At 41.6% G+C, this 20,220-nt stretch overlaps 1 protein-coding gene across 11 annotated transcripts in view; it reads left to right on the top strand.

Annotated features, from left to right (window-relative positions):
- The window catches only part of NPTN (neuroplastin), a 72,799-nt gene that overhangs the window by 21,431 nt on the left and 31,148 nt on the right, over positions 1 to 20,220 (top strand). For 7 of the 11 annotated variants that reach the window (XR_010588143.1, XM_005559994.5, XM_065548135.2 and 4 more), the window contains 2 exons: positions 14,209 to 14,556; positions 19,414 to 19,585. The exons of 1 other annotated variant lie outside the window; for it this stretch is intronic. Coding sequence is in view for 9 of the 10 variants with exons in the window: in XM_005559994.5 (XP_005560051.3) it covers positions 14,209 to 14,556; positions 19,414 to 19,585 (520 nt within the window). In the remaining variant the exon portion in view is untranslated. Of the gene's footprint in view, positions 1 to 2,060; positions 12,635 to 14,208; positions 14,557 to 19,413; positions 19,586 to 20,220 lie in introns of those variants that run through there. 3 more of the 11 variants (XM_005559996.5, XM_073996281.1, XM_065548136.2) reach the window with 2 other exon arrangements.

Genomic DNA, 20,220 nt, shown 5'->3' with positions numbered 1-20,220 from the left:
TATTACTTTAAGAATGATGTTCCTTGTGTTCCTGAATGAACAATAATGAGTTGTTGAGAATTCAGGGACAAATACAGGATCTTCATAAACTGTGTCACACCAAATATCAAATATTCTTTGGACTCTGGCTCAGTGTAACTGTATAAATAATTTTTGCTACTACCACAACTTAAGTAGTGGGAATGTTTGCAGTTTCAGCACATTGTCCATATGGTCCATATGTAACAGAGTCAAATTTGTCTCATTTTTCAAGATTCAAAATAAGACTCAGGAAAGTTCTGCTGAGCATCCTCAATTTTTTTTTAAATTGAGAAACCACTGGGGCCTAGAGAGGGGAAAATGTTCCCATTTCATGCCATTGTGGAAGTGAAGAGTCACTTGTTCACTTGTCTGTGTATCAGTGATATCCTTATTTTCCAAAATCATACTTGTTTAATCTTTACGGAAATACTGGAGAGGACCAGAAGGTAGGAAAAGGGGCATAAACATTGTAATATTTCATGAACTTTTATCACAGTCTAAAATAGGAGGTACTATTTCTGTTAATATTTTCTCTAGAATCACTGGTCTGTGGCATATTGGCTTTGTTTCTTTTCAGTACTCTTTACTGCAGAGTGGAAGTTGATTTAGCTTTGGGCTTTAGGCTGAGATTCCGCATGTTTTCCTTTTTAAAAGTTGAGAAAATTTGGTTGGGATTATGTGTTAGCTTTTTCTCCACAAAAAGCATTCCATGTTAAGTGAAATAACCCAGGAACGGTAATTTAAACACTGCATGTTCTCACTCGTATGCAGAAGCTAAAAAAAAGGTGATCTCATAGAAGTAAAAAGTAGGCCAGTACAGTGGCTCATGCCTGTAATCCCAGTACTTTGGGAGGTCAAGGCAGGAAGACCACTTGAGGCTGGTAGTTTGAGACCAGCATACTGTACAAAAAACATAGCAAGACCCTCATCTCTACAAAAAACTAAAAAACTTAGCTGGGTGGGGTGGCACACACCTGTAGTCCTAGCTACTCTAGAGGCTGAGGTGGGAGGATCGCTTGAGCCAAGGAGTTCGAGGTTACAGTGAGCTATGATCATGCTATTGCACTCCAGCCTGGGTGACAAGAGTGAGACCCTGTCTCTAAAAAAAAAAGTAAAAAGTAGAACAGGAAGGTGAGGGAAGAAAGAAATAGGGAGGGATTTGTTTAAGGACGTTAAGCTAGATAGGAGGAGTAAGTTCTAGTGTTTTATAGCTAGAAAATACTAGATGTGGGATGACTATAATAGTAATATATATTTTCATGTTGCTAAAATAGAAAATACTGAGTGTTCACGACACAAATGATAAATGTCTGAGATGATGATGGATATGCTAATTACCCCATCTGATCATTACACATCGTGTATATATATAGAAACATCACTATGTATCCCATACATATAATTATGATGTGTCATATAAATACATACAATTATTATGTATCATACAAAAAATAAGGGGAAAAAAGCATTTCCAAAGGTAATCTTTGGAACCATATGGATACTGTTTTTCTCAGAAGTTAAGGATTCTTTGTTTTTTTTTTTGAGATGGACTTTCGCTCTGTTGCCCAGGTTGGAGTGCAGTGGTGCCATCTCGGCTCACTGCAACCTCCGTCTCCTGGATTCGAGTGATTCTTCTGCCTCAGCCTCCCAAGTAGCTGGGATTACAGGCGCCCGCCACCACACCTAGCTACGTTTTTGTATTTTTTAGTAGAGGTGGGGTTTCACCATCTTGGCCAGGTTGCTCTTAAACTCCTGACCTCAGGTGATCCGCCTGCCTCGGCCTCCCAAAGTGCTGGGATTACAGGCGGGAGCCACTGCACCTGGCCGGCCAGGATTCTTTGTAAAGGCTAATAGCATTACACACTTTACTCAAGCGAAGTGTAATGCTGATTTGAGACCTTCTGGTATGGATATTGTGCCTTGTATCTGAGTCATTGACATGGAGTTTTAAGTCTTCTGAAGCAAAATAATAAAATATTTACTTGACTTTATTAAAAGTGTTGTCTAGATACGGGAAGGGAATTAGTTCCTAACTTGGGGTATTTCATCCTAATGGAAGTACATTGCATTCAGTGGTGAATCATTTGGAAAGAAGTATAATTATATAGAAAGTTCCATTCTCAGTTTCTTTTTCATCCTCCCTGAGTCAGCTCATCTCCTCCCATGGCTTCAACGTCCACAAGCTGATGATTCCCGAGTGCATATTTCCAGCCTCCACCTCTCTCCTGCATATCAGATCCTTATTTTTAACTATATTTGGATATCTCCAGATGTCTCTAAAGCCAATTCAGCATGCTTTCCCTTATTGCAGTTGTAGTATCACTGCCCACCCCACGTCAGTAAGTTCACTTGATTCTATCTTGTAAACAGTTCTCATGTCTGTTACCTTCTCACCATTCCTTCAATAATTAGTTTGGACTCATTTTTCATTTGGATTATTGAAGGAGCTTCTTAACTCCTTGTTGACTTCCTTATTTCTGACAACCTTTGTACTGCCACCAGTCAGAGCAGTCATACCCCTTGTTGTATGGTAAGAAGCCCAAGCTGCTTATTTTAGAATATGCTCTTCATAGCTTACAGGATACCCGCCATTCTCCCTATATTATGAGGTCTTGAGGATATCATCTGCCCTATTTTTCTGAATAGCATGAGCACTTAATAGGTACTTGACATATAATAGCACTCAAAAATGTTGAATTTTTTCACCTTTATCTAGAACTCATTCCTACTATTTGTAGTACTGTGCTCATGGTGTTTCCTCTTGCCTAGAACAAGACCATCTTTTCCCCCCAACTGACAAGGCTAGGTTTAGATTTTAATGCATAAGCTTTCTAGGTATACATTAGTCCACTCCTCCAACAAAATTACTTTTTCATGTATGTTTCTGTTGTACATATCTGTCATAGAAGTGCTGTTATCAGTGGTATTGTATTTTGATTATTCTGTCTTGTGTCTTGCAAGGTTGAAATCCATTTAGGAACAAAGTTTATCCCTGTGCACAGTCCTTGGTAAACAGGACCTCAATAAATGGTAAATTGAAGGCATCCTGTGAATGTATACACTGGAAAACTGAACAAATCCAAGATAAAAGACATTGTTTTGAAATCATAGTGACACAGTTTTTTAGCAACTGGTTTTGCTACCCTACTTCTTTTGGCCATGGATCACAGACCCAGATGATGGGAGAGTCTTTGTATGATTTCAGAAACATCTGTGTGGCTCTTATCCCTTTATTTTCCTTCCATTTCAAAAAGTTGAAAATTTGCACAAAATTTGCACAGTTTCAGATTCTCCAAGACATTGTCAGAGTGTGGTCCCTGGAGCAGCAGCACGAGCATCACCTGAGAACTTGTTGTAAGTGCAGTCTCAGGCCTCAGTCTGTGTTCTAACAGGCTCTCCAAATGATTCTGCTGCATGGTAAAATTTAAGAATTGCTGCTTTAGAATTTTGTCATCTAAGGAAAGCTTTGCCTTTTGTACATAATGACAAAGTTCTCAGTGTGATTTCTGCTATAAGCTATTTATGCTTTGGAAATATTAATAGTTCATCAGCTGGGAAGACTAGGACTCCTGTTACCTAACATCCTGTGATTCAAACTTGAATTTCTTTCTGGGCAGAGTTTTTGACTCTGTGGTTTCTGAGAATGGCTGTTTAAAAAAAAGGTGGGGAGAGGTAGCTTACTACCTCTTTCAGTGAAAATGTCTTCTAGATTATACTTAGACTATCAGCTTGGACTGCTTGTGTTCATTGTCATATTCAATGATATATGATGATGGAAGAATGAGATGAATTTTGTTATCTTAACATTTAAGTCGTGACTGTTACTGTGTTGTCAGAGACAAGTTGTTGTCAAGCAACTTGTCAGTAAGCTTGTTATCAGAAGTTAATGCTGAATTTATAGACAGGTGCATTTCACAGAAAAAGTATTGGCAAAGATTAGCTTTTGAGCAGTAATTACCTATGGCTTTTGAGAATGGTTTATTCAACTTGTTAAAGAAAAAAAAAATGATACTTGTTAAGCATGGTAAGAAAAGCTTTATTCAGAACATTGTGATAGGTGCAGGGACCAGACCACTGCAGTGAAACTCTGCACTGGGGAGAGAGATGGGCCCAACTCTGAATACAGCATAGGCAAGTGGGGGTCAGTGGATGGAAAATTACTAAGAGGAAACATTAGGGGTAAGGAGGATTTGGTTAAGCCAACCTAAACATTCTCACTGAGGATAGGCCAGGTTGATCAGACCTCATCTAGGGAATGATAGAGGCTGAAGAACCTGATCTGATATTGAGGGTGATCAAGGATGGGGGTTTCTTGGTAAATTGACTTAGCAAGGTTCTTTGCTAAAACTGAATTTTATGGCCGGGCGCGGTGGCTCAAGCCTATAATCCCAGCACTTTGGGAGGCCGAGGCGGGTGGATCACGAGGTCAGGAGATCGAGACCATCCTGGCTAACACGGTGAAACCCCGTCTCTACTAAAAATTACAAAAAACTTAGCCGGGCGAGGTGGCGGGTGCCTATAGTCCCAGCTACTCGGGAGGCTGAGGCAGGAGAATGGCGTAAACCCGGGAGGCGGAGCTTGCAGTGAGCTGAGATCCGGCCACTGCACTCGCTCTGGGCGGCAGAGCGAGACTCCCTCTCAAAAAAAAAAAAAAAAAAAAAAAACCACTAAATTTTATAAGGGAGTTCACAGATGGGCCTAGGAGAAGATTCAGAAGCCTAGATATTGGTCAAGCAAAGAATCTTTGTCAAGTTGAAGTATTAAACCTTTCTGGTATATTGTTTTCATTTTGGCTTTAATGCTAACTGGAGAGTCAATTGAAGTAACTCTTATAATGTTTTGTAACTGGTATTATTTTTCTTTTAATTAATTAAAATTGTTTTTGGCCTCAAAGCTCCATTTTGGGTATAGTTCTAGTTCTGCCCTTAGCTACTTTTGACAATCTCTTGGGATAAGAGAACCTTAATGAGCATTTGCTTAAATATGTAAGGGTTTCACTTAATATTTGAACCAGACCTTTCATTAAGAACTCTCTTTAAGATACAGCTTATTTGTGTGCATTTTTCTGTTTCCCCTGCATGAGACATTCCTGGTTTTTAATGGCTAGCAAAACTAGCTTTTTCTCTTATGGACCAGCAGCTTAAGTACTATTTGTGAAGTTAGGAAGTGAATTACCTAAAATTCCCCTGAAAAGACTAGCTTGACAATAGTTTGTGGCTACTGCATTTTTCTCCTTGGACAGACACATCTTTAGTTTTAAAAAAGTCATGGTCATTTTGATGTCAAAGTCAAAATGGGCCCTGATTTATTGTATTTGGCCTCACTTTCTTGGATCTGACTGCTCAAGAGTAAATTAAATGCCTTTTTCCTCCCTGGGGTGAAGAAGGAATGTTGTTAGTCTCCAGCAGTGTCTTTGATAATGAAGCTGTTTACCTGAGTACTGTAAAAGCCTAGGAGTGGCTAGCATTTTCTTTTTCTTTTTTTTTTTTTTGAGATGTATCCTCGCTCTGTCACCCAGGCTGGAGTGCAGTGGTGTGATCTCGGCTCACTGCAACCTCCGCCTCCTGGGTTCAAGCAATTCTTGTGCCTCAGCCTCCCAAGTAGGTGGGATTACAGGCGTGAGCCACCGCATGATGGCCATAGTATTTTCTGATAAATAACATACAGGCAGAGTTTTCAATCTGTTAGAGTCCATGTGAGGATATTCAGGATCATAGGCATGACCCTTGGAAGACAGACGTGCAGAAGAAATGCAAGAGGGGTTCAATTCTGAGCTGATTCTTCTCTTTACTTTTAATATTTTCCAATTTTTTTTTATTGAGGTGAGTTTTACTCTTGTCACCAGGCTGGAGTGCAATGGCTCAATCTCAGCTCACTGCAACCTCCACCTCCCGGGTTCAACTGATTCTCCTGCTTTAGCCTCCCGAGTAGCTGGGATTACAGGCATGCGCCACCACGCCCAGCTCATTTTGTATTTTTAGTAGAGACGAGTTTTCTCCATGTGGTTCAGGTTGGTCTCAAACTCCCGACCTCAGGTGATCCACCTGCCTCGGCCTCCCAAAGTGCTGGGATTACAGATGTGAGCCACCTCACCCGGCCTACATTTTCCATTTCTTTCTGTTTCTCAGGTCTGATGTCAGGTTCTATTTTTATAAGATTTTTTTTTTTAACCAGAATTTATTCTAAATCATTTTTATTAATTTCTGGCAACCTTACCTCATTTAATGTCACTTTCTATTTGAAACATGTTAATTCTCTGGATCAGTGGTTTGCAATGCTTTTTTCTTTTGGAAAATGGAAAGATTTGGAAAAAGTCAGTCCAATAGACATCCCCCTCCTTCATGGATGTGTGTGAGCCCTGCCCCCAGTTTCTTCCACACTACTTTTGAGGTATGTTAACAGAACACTCAGGACTGGTTTAGATCATTCTTTTTTTACTCCCTTGAGACAGGGTCTCTACTCTGTCACCAGGCTGGAGTGCAGTGGCATGATCATAGCTCCCTGCAGCCTCAACCTCTCAGGTTCAATTGGTCCTCCTACCTCAGCCTTCTAAGTAGCTGGTACTAGAGGTGCACACCACCATGCTCAGCTATTTGGTAGAGACAGGATTTCACCATGTTGCCCACACTGGTGCAGTCCTCCCACCTCAGCCTCCCAAAATGTTGGGATTACAGGCATGAGCCACTGCACCTGGCCTTAGATCATTCTTTACCTAATAGAGTAGAATGCTTGCATAAAACTGACATGTTATTACATGTATATCTTTACAGGTTGCAAAGTAATTTTACATACATTGTTCGTGTGAATCTTGCCATTACCTTATGAAGAAGATAGGAATCATTGTCCCCATTTTTCGGGTGAGGAAACTGGGGTTGAATAAGTTGAAAAATCCATCCCAGGTTTTTTAAACCATGGCTCATTTCCCTATAAGGTGAGCTCTCATCTTAATAGACCTTTAACTGTTCACTCATCTAACAGCAGTACAATCTAGACTCAGGGTCTGGAATACCCTGAAACATGCAAAACTTTGGTTATATTTTTCTGAGATGAGAGATTCCCATAGTTTTTGTTTTCTTTGTTTGTTGAGACAGGGTCTCCTCTGTCGTTCAGGCTGGAGTGCAATGTTGTGACCCCAGCGTGCTGCAGCCTCAACTTCCTGGACTCAGGTGATTCTCCTGCCTCAGCCTCCTGAGTAGCTGGAATCATAGACATGCACCACCACACCTGGCTAATTTTTTTGAAGAGACAGGCTTTTGCCGTGTTACCCAGGCCGGTCTCGAGCTCTTGGACTCAAGCGATCAGCCCACCTTGGTGTCCCAAAGTGCTGAGATTACAGGCGTGAGCAGCTCATGTTTTTTTTAAAATCATACTGTTTTTTCTTTTTTGTCATTGACTTTTTTTTTAAACCTACAGATTTAGGTAGATCATGCTTGTTTAGCTTGTCAATAGGAATTGGCAACAGGACTGAACGAAAGTTTTTGTTGAGGGAGATCCGTCATACCAAATGCTTATTTCTTGTCTGTCCGAAAGTAACTTAACATTTGCATAGAGTTTTATAGTTTACAGAACTCTTACACATAATGTAACATGATTTTCACAACTACCCTATAAAGTAAGTGGCATCATTCCCATTTGAAGAAACTGCTTAAAGTTAAGAGAATTTATGTTGTGGTGGTCCTGATTCAAAACCTGACACCTTTTCTTAGGCTGAAATTAAGCTAATGTGACATGATCTCAGATTCCATAACTACCTCTTATATTTTGTAAATTAAAAGTTTAGCCTGCTCAATATCCAGTATCTTCCCAAATATTGTTAAGCAGCCTGGTTTGTAATTGATAGGTTTATTTTTGACTCTAGAAGAATTTTTTTTTGAAAAGGAGAATTTGTATTGCCTCTCTTTATTCTCATTATTCTTGGACTTTACAGATTATTCAAAATATCTCAGAATTAGTGGTTTATAACTCTGAAAACACTTGCTAATTCCTTGAGTCCACATACATATGTCTGGTGTTACCACTTTCTTCATTCTAGTATGCTCTAAGGATAGGAAGGAATGAAGAATTCCCTTCTTTTTCATTCCCTTCTGCAGTTAACATTTCTGTTCTGGTTCTCATTTTATTCGGGAAGTTCAGGTTAATTTTTTGTTGTTTCTTGAAGAACTTGGATTTTAAGTTAAACTCATTTTGGATGTGAAGTTCTGCTTCCCAGCCTGTTGTGGAGCAGTGCTGCAGGCTGCTGCCTGTGGCCTGTTTAGCACTTACTTCTATGGAGACATATAATAATAGCTAACATTATTGAGTGCTTACTATATGTCAGGTAGTGTTTTAAGCTATGTTATCTCCTATAATCACAATAACCCTGTGAGGTAGCTGCTATTATTAGCCCTGTTTTACAGATTAGGGAGATGAAGCTCAGAGAGGTTAGGTCACTTGCTTACAGTCATACAGTTAGTGAGAGAGCCTTATGTGAATCCAGACAACTGATTTTAGAGTTTGCTGCAATTTGGTCACTAAACTATGTAGTTTCTCTTGGCATGGACTAGATTCCCCTATTTCTCCAAAGCAGAAGGCTGACTAGTACGGATGCCTTTGGTCATTTTGAATGGTATAATTTCTGAATAAAGGGTGGACCCTGGTTTAGAAGCTAGTGATGGGGATGATCTTAATTTCCAAACTTTTGTCATATCTGCCTGATCAAGGTAGCTGTGGAAGGAGCAGGTTTGAATTTGGAAAATGCTTTGTAATTGCTGCCATCTCTACCTAGAGATGAGACTAATCCATGGTACCTCTTCCTGCTGCAGAGAATGAAGTTACGCCATTTCCACTGCTCCCAGGGCTTCAAGCCTGCCTTACCCTTGGTCAGTACACACAGAATGAGTGCATGTAGACTTCTGATCTGCCTTTGGTATTAAGGAATAGTGATGAATGATCTGTTTCTTGATTAACAGGAAGGATAGGCGGGCTGTACAGTAGTTTGTGTAGGCTCAAGTCTATGCAGCCTCACAACACTTAAGGGTCCTTTAGACATTTGAAATACTCATAGTTCCTGTATTTACATTTAGATGTCAGTGGGTCTTGCTCAGTCTTTATTTTGAGGTAGATGATTCGAATTTGTGTGTGTGTGTGAGAGAGAGACAGAGGAGAGAAATGCTCTGATGACCTTGGCTGTCATTTTCTCTTTATTGCGAGGCATGAAGGAGAGAACAGCATGAGCCAACCACAGGGAATTAGAGGTAGAGGGGGTTTGAAGGGAACAGCTGTTTTTAAAAAAAGGTGACAAAAGCAGGCAAGACTTAAAGGCCTGGCCTTGGCAGTAGTCAGCTGAGGGAGAAAGTTAGTCTGATTTCTTGTTCTGTGGTTGCCCTGGAGGTAAATGTAAAAAATTATGATAGTCTCTCCTATATAGGGCTAGGCTAGCTTTTTTTTACTTCCTTAGGGCATATATGAAAGCAGTTTTCCTGGAATTGGGCTCAACTTGCTCTTCTGTGTTCCCTTTTTCTTCTCACCCTCTGCTACATATCTACACATCCAGTTTTTCCTGCCAGCGAGCTCCTCCTTTTCTCCGGCTGCTAGTCCCAGCTGTCATCTTTGCCTCCCATCCCCCATCCCTAGTTATGCAATTTTACATTATGCTTCTCCTGGGTTTGCTGCCTCCATTTTTAATGCTCTGCCTGCTACCCCCTCTAACATCAGCTTCTAGTCTCTTCCTCAAAGCCAGTAACCACTGTTCAGTTTCCCTCTTTATCCTACTGTTGCTCTGAATGCACTGATATTAATACTTTCCAAAACTCTTGCAGATCTGAGCCCAGTCACTTAAGATAGTGGGTGGGGAAGAGGGTGGGGTGGGAGGTGGTTTTCTAAAATTTAGGGTTATTCCAAAATATTGGATGGCCCTTGACCTAGGGAGCAAACAGACGCTTCTGTTGGCCTCCCAACTTTAGGCAGTGTGTGTTTTCTTGTTGAAGGTACATACTTGTTTGAAAGCCCTTAGTAATGAAAGGCAGGGCAGTGAGTCAGACTCTGAACCTCCTGTTGCTGCTGCTGAGAGCTGGTTCTTTTCCTGGATTGAAGCTAATTTTGGATGGATAATGAGGTGGATGGTTGCTAATAACTTTCCCTTGCTAATTGTGATTTCACAGTACTTTGTAAAGAGGGTTCTTTCCTTTTCTCTTTTTCTTTTCTTTCTTTTCCATGCTGTTTAGAGGGGACATAGATCTGTTTTCATGAGTGTTCAGCTATCAAGGAATTCCTTAGTTTGGTTAGAGGCAGCACAGTTTATTGGAAAGAACCCTAGACTAAGCTGAAGACCTGCATTCTACTCCCAGCCCCACTCAGGATTAGCTGCCTAAGTGATCTTGGGCAAGTCATGAACCTGTATCTGCACCTGCCCTATGTATGAACCTTGTAGAACTGTGTGAATGAAATGAGATGTGATGTATGTGGAAGCACTTTGCAAACTGTGAAGTTTTATAAAAATTTCAGGTGCTGCCCTTTATTAATTTAGCTCCTGACTACAGCACCAGAGAAATGTTTCCAATGTCTTGTAAATTCCTTCCTTCTCTGAAGCCAGCCTTCTCCAGAACAGGGCATTGGAATCATCAGAACTAGAGGCAGTCTTGCCTCAGAATCATCTTATCTTTCCACACTGTTCACCCTCCCCCAGTTGCTTTAGGAACTCTTTGACCCAGTGCTTCTCTATCTCCATTCTCTAATAAGATTATAATTTTATGGAGTTAGTGATCATAGTATGTGGCACAATCGGTCAAAGGTTCCTGGCTTTTTGTGGTCAGGAATAATTATTTATTTATTTATTTATTTATTTATTTATTTAACTAAGTGGTGACAAAGCATATCTTTAACTTAAGTAAACCTTTTCAGGCCAGTGAGATACATTGACCACAGTTGTGGTGTTAAGAGACCATGCTTTCACTTTGGATTCCAGGTCAGACTCTTGTTATTAGCATGTTACTGTGGGCAAAATATTTAACTTTTTTGGACATTAGTTTCCACATCTTTAAGGAGATTATAATGGCACTTATCATATAAGGCCATTGTGAGGAGTAAATGAGATAATGAATAAAGTGCTTAACACATTGCCTAATCATATAACGCATACTTAGAAAATGTCACCTGTTACTGTATATGTCTAATAACAATAATAACAATAATGGCCTTCAAAGAGCACAGAAAAATGTCCATTGTTGGCATTTTAAAGGATTTTTTATTTTGTGTTTTAAAAGTTCATTTAAATATACATCATATAATTTACTAATGCAAAGAACATTTTTGTCTTGGTCCCATTTTCCTTGATACAGGTAGAAAATTGAACTGACTTAGATCAGCATTCCTTCCTCTTAGCAGGAAGTCTTGCCCAGGGTGGCATGATCAGGCCAAGTGCCTTGCCCGGTTGTGTGCAGTGGGAATCATAGTCAGACTGTTTCTCAGCTACCTATGAATTGTGTGGTATTAGGACTTGGGGTTACAGTGGAATTGGATGGATTCTTGGTGAAAGGATACTTTCAGGCATCCCTTTTACATTAGTATTGTCAACAGATTGACAAACAGGCTGAAGTCTAGGCCTGCTTTGAAGTACAATACAGAAGAAGGAAAAAAGTACAAAAGAAATCCACTAATAGTTCTAGGGCATAATCAAGTACATAATTAACAGCATTTGAGAGGCTGTAACTCCCCAAGTTCACAGATAATGTGGTAAGACCATTTGTGATTACCACTTATGGTTAAGAATATGATTAAAACAGAATAATACTTTTACTGTATTTCAGGGATTTACTGATAATCAGTTTTCTCTGGTGATTGAACCAGTAGTAAAATAAATAAAACCAGCTTCCTCTTTCTTCCTTCCTTTCTCTCTCTCCTTCCTTTCTTCCTGCCTGCCTGCCTTCTTTCCTTCCTTCCTTCTTCTTTTTCTTTTCTTTTTTTTTTTTTTGAGACGGAGTCTCGCTCTGTCACCCAGGTCAGAGTGCAGTGGCATGATCTCGGCTCACCTGCAACCTCTGCCTCCTGGGTTCAAACGATTCTTCTGTCTCAGCCTCCCAAGTACCTGGGACTACAGGTGAGCACCATCACGCCTGGCTAATTTTTGTATTTTTAGTAGAGATGGGGTTTCACCATAGTGGCCAGGCTGGTCTTGAACTCCTGACCTTGTGATCCTCCCACCTCAGCCTCCCAAAGTGCTGGGATTACAGCGTGAGCCATTGCACCCGGCCCTCTTTTACTTCTTCGTTTATATTAGCTGGCATTGACTTTGACAGATGGGCAGGTGGTAGTTTGTGAGACTGAGACATGGCTCCTTGTATACCCGTATTTGACAATGAGCTCAGCTCTTCATGCAGGGGCTTGGGGGCTCCTTTCTGTAATTCTAAAGCTTCTCCTCCATCTGAGAATGACATCTGTTGGGCTTCTTAGGGCCTCTGGTAGATATTTCCTTACAAGGAATGCATGCTGGATCTGAAGAGGTAGTTTAAAATGGCATATTAAAGGCAGAACGTTTAGTCTAAGCCTGTTAATCACTGCATTCCTGTGCTCCCCAGATTCTGAAAATGTCAGGAATTGAAAGACTAGTATGAATTTGGAGGTCTTGGCCTCTACTTGAGTAAGTATAGTACCTCCATTAATGTTCTTAGTCCATGGTGTGGGGTTATCACCAAAGGCAAATACTGCTATGGATGTAAACAGGAATTTTTCCATTTAGTAACCTCCATTTTCAGCTAGCCCTGTTACATCCTTGGCTTCTGGACTGTAGGAAAACAGTTCCATTTATTTCATCCTTTCCTCTGGAATGTTCTTAATCTGATGTTGGCAGATCCTGACCTCACTCCCTGCTCACTGCAGAGGGGCTGGCTTGGCTTATGCAGCAGGCCTCCCAGGGGAAGTTTCCAAGCCAATCAGAATGCCCTCTTTTAGTGTCTTTCCTTATACCTTAGGATACTGTCTGAATCAACAGAAATGCTGAATGAACCCTAGGTGGAGTGGAAGGGTAAGAGAGAGTATGCTCGCACTCTGAATTTTGTTTCCTGTGGACCTAACTCCAAGTTTTTAAATTAAGCCTGAATTTTTTTTAACTCTTTCTGCCATTTCCACCTTGTCTTATGGAAGTGTAACCCCAAGCAAATTACGGGCAATTGGAGGTAGGCATCAACTTTAGTTCCTGGGCAGTTCCTGAGAGTATTGGTTGAGGCCTGGCCTTCACCCTAGTGTTTGGTTTAATTCATCAGTGTACATTTCTCATTCTTCTGAGCTGGCTTCTAGAAGCCAGGCAATTCAACTGTATAGAACCTGTCAAATACCATAGCTTTTCAGATTTTTCTAGTTAATGGATCTCTGGGGTTACGGAGGGCACAGTCCCTCCATTTGCTGGCAATAGTTGGGTTGCTGGGATTGTTGGTCCCACTTCTGAGTTGACCCAGAAAGTATTAATATATCTCACTGTGGTGTGAAGTACAGACTGTCTTGTTCTCCTGAGACTGAGGGTCTGCATTCAGGAAGAGGCTGCCTAATATGGACAACTGGGTTGTTTGTTTGCCATTGGCCCAGGGAAGACTAGGAGGTGGAGAAAGTCTAATCTGAACCCAGGATAGAATCCTGTGTGAGAGAGAAATTTGCTATTCTTTCAGTTGAAATTTGCACTCTGAATCCCAAGAGAAGGCACCAGTAGGTCAGTTAATACTTCTTGTTGAGGCTTGCAAAAGACACTGCATTTCTAACAAAGCGTTTACCCATCCAAAAGAGAGATCCTGATTTGGCATATAAAACTACTGCCTCTTCTGGTTATCTTTCATCACTTGCTGAGTTTGAAAAGGTAATAAATGGTTTGTGTTTTAAGGAAAGAGGCTCTTCCCAAGACCTGAGGCTTTCTCATTCCTACCAGCTGGGCCCATTGCTAAAATGCTTTCCAGTGGGCTTGCTTCTGCCTGGCCAGCACCTGGGCTGCCCCAGCTTGTAATTAGCCTGCCTTTGCTTCATAAGCTTCCCAGGGTGTGGTTCTTCTTCTAAAAGCTTGTATGAATTGCTGTACTGTCTCTTTATAGTTTAAAAATGAATCCTTTTTTGTTCTTTGCAACTCATTTGCTTTTTTCTTTTCTTTTCTTTAAATTACTATTAACACCTGTTGATTCTTTTTTTTTTCTGATTGGCCTGTCACTGCATTCCTGCTCCCCCTCCCTCTAGCTGGGTTTGTCAAGTCGCCCATGTCAGAAACTAAGCTCACGGGGGACGCCTTTGAGCTGTACTGTGACGTGGTCGGGAGCCCCACGCCAGAGATCCAGTGGTGGTACGCAGAAGTCAACCGGGCAGAGTCTTTCAGACAGCTGTGGGACGGTGCTCGGAAGCGCCGTGTCACCGTAAACACCGCCTACGGGTCAAACGGCGTGAGTGTGCTGAGAATAACCCGGCTCACCTTGGAGGACTCTGGGACTTACGAGTGCAGGGCCAGCAACGACCCCAAGAGGAATGACTTGAGGCAAAACCCTTCCATAACATGGATTCGAGCCCAGGCCACCATAAGCGTCCTTCAGAGTGAGTCCAGCACCCTACAGTAGTAGTACTGTAGTCATTAGAGGTGGCCCGATGACCCTTCCCTTCTGCATCCTTTCCCTCTTCCCCAGTATGATCACTCACCCCACCCCTTGTCTTCGTTTTTTTTTCCAAACCCATGACCCTTCTGGTTGTAGTGTATGAAAACATCTGTGGCAACTTTTTTTCTTCTTTTCTTTGCCGTCCTTTCTGCCTCCCTTATTCCCCAACCCTTCTCTGTGTCTTTCTTCTCAGGAACAAAGAACTTGAGGAAATCCGTGACTGTCCAAAATCATCTGTGTTGGGGAGAGTTGCGGGGGGGAGAACTGGGAAGCTTAAAAAAAATTAAAACCAGGCGGTCCAAGGAGGGTAGTGTTGAAATGGTTTCTTTCCCTCCCCTTTGATTTTGTAGTAGGTTTCCTGCTATACTTTTGCTGATTTCTTCTCTGGTGCCTTTCTATTTTTGTTTCTTTCCCCAGTCTAACTACTTTTTATTTCTTCTGTTCTTCTGTTTGAAGCTCTCTAAGTAGCTGCCTTCACCTCTATGGTTTTAAGTTTGTGTCTGCCCAGCCTCTTCCCTTACTGTGACTTGGTGTCATCTTGTGATGGGAATGTTGCCATGGGTACAGTGTGGTGGTGTGTTTTGGTTGTTGGGTGGCATGTAAGCTTGGATATTTTCATAGTTCCAGCTCCTTTTCTTTTCTAAAACCGTGGCATTGCTTCTCTGATAACAGCCCTCTACTGCAGCAGTGTACTCCTCACTGGGCCTGCTAATTAGTCTCCTCTTTAAAAGCAGCAGCCTGGAACTTCCTTCATATGTTTTGCTATTAGGAGTCAGGTCACACTAAGCTGCAAATTATTATTTTTTTTAACCTATCACACTGTCTGGAATTCAGAGTTGCAGTTGATTCCTGTTCATGGTTTGACTCTGATGAGTAGCTATTGGCACAGTGTGCCTTATCCCAGAGGATGGGAACTCCAGACATAGTGTGGGGACCACTCACACTGGCCCTTTCTTTGTGTCTTGAAAAAAGAGGAAACTAACTTCCAACCTGGTTTCTCGACGTGATGGGGTGAGCTGACCAGCTGGCTCAGAATCCTCCCCTTGTAGCAGGTATGTGTGAGACGTATGACACTGGGACTTTTGTGGCCACTTCTCTCTCTTTCTCAAAAGTGACTTGCTACCTTATGTTGGAAAGCAGAGGGAGGGAGAAGCCACCACAGAACCAATGTTCCTGGCCAAGAAGAGTTTTGGCCCCACATCAAACCTGGTTATAATTGAGGGGACATTCACTTTTGGAAAGATCCTCTGGGGTTTTCACCTTTTCTTTGAGGACACAATGAGAGATCTATAGCCAGTTCTAGCTTAAAGAGCTGATTGATCTAGAGAAAGTAAGACTAGTAAAATCTTGCTTTGATGAGGAATTTGGTAATACATAAAGTAGTAAGACATGGGCCTTGAGTCTATATACTTACATGGAAAACAGCAAATTAGTGTCTGTTCTTTGTAGCCACTTGAAGATCCCTATGGGTTGAAAAAGAGTCCTTTGTAGGGCAGTGGTAGGAGAGGCTGCTGCAGTTGGCACTGTTGAATCAGAGAACCTGCTTCTGGAAAAAGGAAAAGAAAACTTTGTCTGTGTGAAAATGGGGAACATTAACCCAGTGATTTTTTTTTTTTAAACAATATTTTCCCCCTGCACGCCTCCTCCTCCTGCCCCCCTTGCTCCTTTCCTTATAAAAGCAGAATTACCTACATGGCCACAAAGGTCTGTGGAAGTTTATAGATATGGACTGGGCTGGGCATTTGCACTTGTACTTCCAAGAGCCTGACTCATAGCTAGAATGACCATGCCAAGGAGCTGGAAAAAGATGTGGCTTTGGGATACCGACCTGCCAATCCCGAGAATACATAGGATTCCCCCAGTTCACTTAGAATTGTCTGCATGTGGTTGAACCAAATCCTGGCTAGGCTCTCTTCAGACTTCCCCATCGTCAGTTAACCCTAGTTAGCTGTTTTGGAGAGCTGGGAGTTTGCTGCTGCTGCTGCTGCTGCTGCTTTTTTTTTTTTTCCAAACACCCTGGATCCAACTCTAATTGGATTGTTTTATGATCTCACCATCCCAAAAGACATTGCCTCTATGGGAAGGTCAAGTGTTCTATCTAAGAATGACCTCCTGGTAGTACTTTCCCCAGAGCTCGTTGAGTATGTAAGGCAGGAAGAGAAGTGTGCCCAGTTTTTAGGTATCTCTCTGGCCATATAGGGTAAGGGTCTCCTATCCACTGCTTTTAAATAGACATCAGTGACAGGTAAACACATTTGAGCTTCTCCTAAATGTTCATCTCTCTTGGACTTTGACTGGGCAGCGCTTGGCCACAAAAATAAAAGCCCCACCTTCATCCTGGTGCAGAATGCAGATGAGGCACCATGGCCAAAGAACTTGGTGTAGCACTGTTTTTCATATACAGCAATCACAGGAGGCAGGTTACCCTACCCCACAACCCTCCTATGGTGCAGAATCATATTTAAACCTATTTAAATTATCCACTTGCTCCCAGCTGACTCTCTCCTGGATCTTTAACACTTAAGGGAAAAAGTGCTTTCCTTTGCCTTCCAAGAATTCTTGACAGAAAGTCTACCAGGTTGCTTTCATCAACTTCTTAATCTCCCTGAGCTGCAGTGGTCATTTGCATCGCCACAGGTAAGAGTAGCATTTACTTTGGCCTCCTTGTATTTAAACATCTGGAAGCTCTTGGCCTCATTCTCAGAGTTTACCCTTTCTCAGTGCAATCTGAGAGGAATAGCCAGAAGGAGAGTCCCAAGTGGGACAGAAAATGAAATTGGATAATTAAAATTCAGTAAAAACCTAAAAGTGTGTTTGGGTTTTAATGTTGCCTTTATATTTTTTTAATTTCTCTTCTGTGGAGTACTGGTTCTATCTTTTTCTCTTTTGTTTTTGCTTGGTTTTGATTTTTCTTGGAATTGTGATGCTTTCTGCTGATGGTGTGTGTGCGCGCCTTCCATTGCAGGGTTTGCAGCCGTTTCTGCTCGACTTCTTAAGGCCCAGGGATTTGGCTTCTGTCCAGTGTGTCTTGGAAACCATGGGACACCACTGCGCTAACGTGTTTACATGCATCTGCTTCTGTCTTAGTGGCTGCTATGCCTCCATTATCTGTACATAGAGACCCTGTTTGATGTTACTGATAAGGACCAGTGCTGAATGGAAGATAACCGTTATCCTTTTGCCAGAGTTGGAAAATAGAACTAATTTGTTAATTGAGCAAACTTAAGGTTTTGCTTTATTACAAGTTTCTTCAAAGACATTAACTCTACAAATCAGAAATGTTACATCGTTAGGAGGTCCTTAAGACATTACATTTTCCAGGTATCCCACGACTTCCCCATGCTTTCCCCCTCCCTGAATAGCAAGCAACTTAGTTCCCATGGAGGGAGAGAGTTCTTTCCTCAAGTTAAGGCTCAGCACAATACTGTATAAAATGGTGAGGGGAGCTGCTGCAGAGCTGTAGACAGGAAGTGGCTAGACACAGGGAAATGGGAAGTCAGTCAAGGGTTTCTGAGAGAGAATTGGAAAACAAATAGCAAATATTGTGGTTGGGAAAAGATGGTTAGTGTAGACTTAACCTGGAGATGTTTGACCAAAAGTAGAGAAAACTAAGCCTGGGGAAATAATAAAGACAAAGCACATTAACAAAAGACAACAACCCTAGAAATGACTTTAATACAGTGATGGATTTCAAAGTGCTTTAAAGATGAAACTTCCAGGAATAATATAGAGTGATTTTAAGCATTTCTGTTCAATGTATTATAATATTTGACTCAAGTAGGTTATTTTTGTAGATACGCTAGTGATCCCTGGTTATCTAAGCACAGAATAGAACCAGAGGTGAAGTATGTCCTAGGACAAAAGGTGGCGGGGGTGGTCTTGGGGCTGGGGGGCAGGGATAGAGAATTCAGTCAGATATGTCTTCTAGGCCCAGCTTTGCCATTAGTGATACTTATGGCCTTGCACAAATCATTTCACTTTTCCAGCTCTTAAAATTTAAGAGTGGGATTCAATGAACTCTAAGGGCCCTTCTAAAATTCTAGGAGCCCATAATACCAACACAATATTGCACTCTAGTTATATTTTCTCAGAATGGAATATGTTTTAAAGTGCAATTCTGGAAAACAAAAACAAAAAAACAAAAAACTTGTTTTGGGAATAAGTATGGCTGGAGAGGAAGAACTGATGATGCTTTTTCAAGAATTTTGCCTCCACAAAATTTGGAAAATGCAAGTGAATTCCAGTAGGAAGTATGCTTTTAGAATCCACAGTGTCTTTTTTCTGCATAAATAATGGCCATGGCTGGTTTGCCATAGGTTTAATATTTAAATGTGGGGAAAGTTATACTTGTATTATCTAATTATTACTGTTCCAAGGCCCAGTGACACAATAGGGAGTATATTATAATAGGTATATAAATGATATGGCCTTTGTCTTCAGAACGGAAGGTGGAGCCTGGTTTTCTAATTGAATCCGAATTGTTTGGTGGTTCTTTTAAAAAGGTGGTATTCAAAAGCGTAAGTGGATTGTTACCAGTACAAACACCCATAATACTCCCATTCTTTCACGTCTAGGCCAACTGGTCTTCAGGCTGTTGTCTGCGCTAGTGGTCATTTGCTTATAATCATTGTTTTTCCTTTCTTGACTTCCTCCAAAGTGGTAAAGTGAAATTCCTCATGTGGTCCTGTCTGCCCTCCCTCTTTTTCTAGTTTCCCCCTCCTACCCCGTCCAATTCTCAGGCCAGGGCTACAGAGGATGGAAGGCTATTGCCCCCTATCATTGTGCACTCTTATTACAGAGCCAAGGATTGTCACCAGTGAAGAGGTCATTATTCGAGACAGCCCTGTTCTCCCTGTCACCCTGCAGTGTAACCTCACCTCCAGCTCTCACACCCTTACATACAGCTACTGGACAAAGAATGGGGTGGAACTGAGTGCCACTCGTAAGAATGCCAGCAACATGGAGTACAGGTGAGAAGGGTGGGCAGCTCCTGGGAAGGTGGGAGGGAGTGTGGCTGAGCTTACTTGACATTCATAATCCATAGTTGTGCCATGCAGGAGGGACATGAGATATATTTGGCTCTCCCTTGGAGAGTCCAATCCAGTATATCTCAGGTAAGGCCCAGTAGTCTAGAAAAGATTCCCAAAGGATTCTAATGAGCAGCCAGATTTGAGAACCATAGATTATCCCCTCACTATAATCATAGAGAAACTGAGGCCATGAAGTAGTGATTTGTTCAGGGTAACAATGCTAGTCAATAGGAGAGTCACACTTAGAATGTAGTCTCTTTGCCTAATCTAGTCAGATCGAAGTTAGGTTTGAAGAAACAGATTGAAGTCTGCTTTGTGACTGTAGAGCAAGACATCTCCCTAAGCCATCTTTCCACTGGGTAGATTTCCTGGTGAATTCCCTTTTAGGAGTGTGTAACATCACTGTAACCTGGTAAGGACCAGCGGATGCAGGGCTCTTGAATGATCTGGAGTGAGGATGGTAGCCTGGAAATACCCTTTGAAGAAAGAAAGATATTTGCTGGCTAGAGTTACCCAGCACCCAAATATTTGGTGCTTTTTGGAATATCTAGCACACATGGCACCCCACGTTTCAG

Source organism: Macaca fascicularis, chromosome 7 (assembly GCF_037993035.2).
Source record: "Macaca fascicularis isolate 582-1 chromosome 7, T2T-MFA8v1.1".
Taxonomy (NCBI): Eukaryota; Metazoa; Chordata; class Mammalia; order Primates; family Cercopithecidae; genus Macaca; species Macaca fascicularis.
The sequence above is the reverse complement of the archived record's forward strand: the minus strand, read 5'-3'. Positions and strand labels throughout refer to the sequence as shown.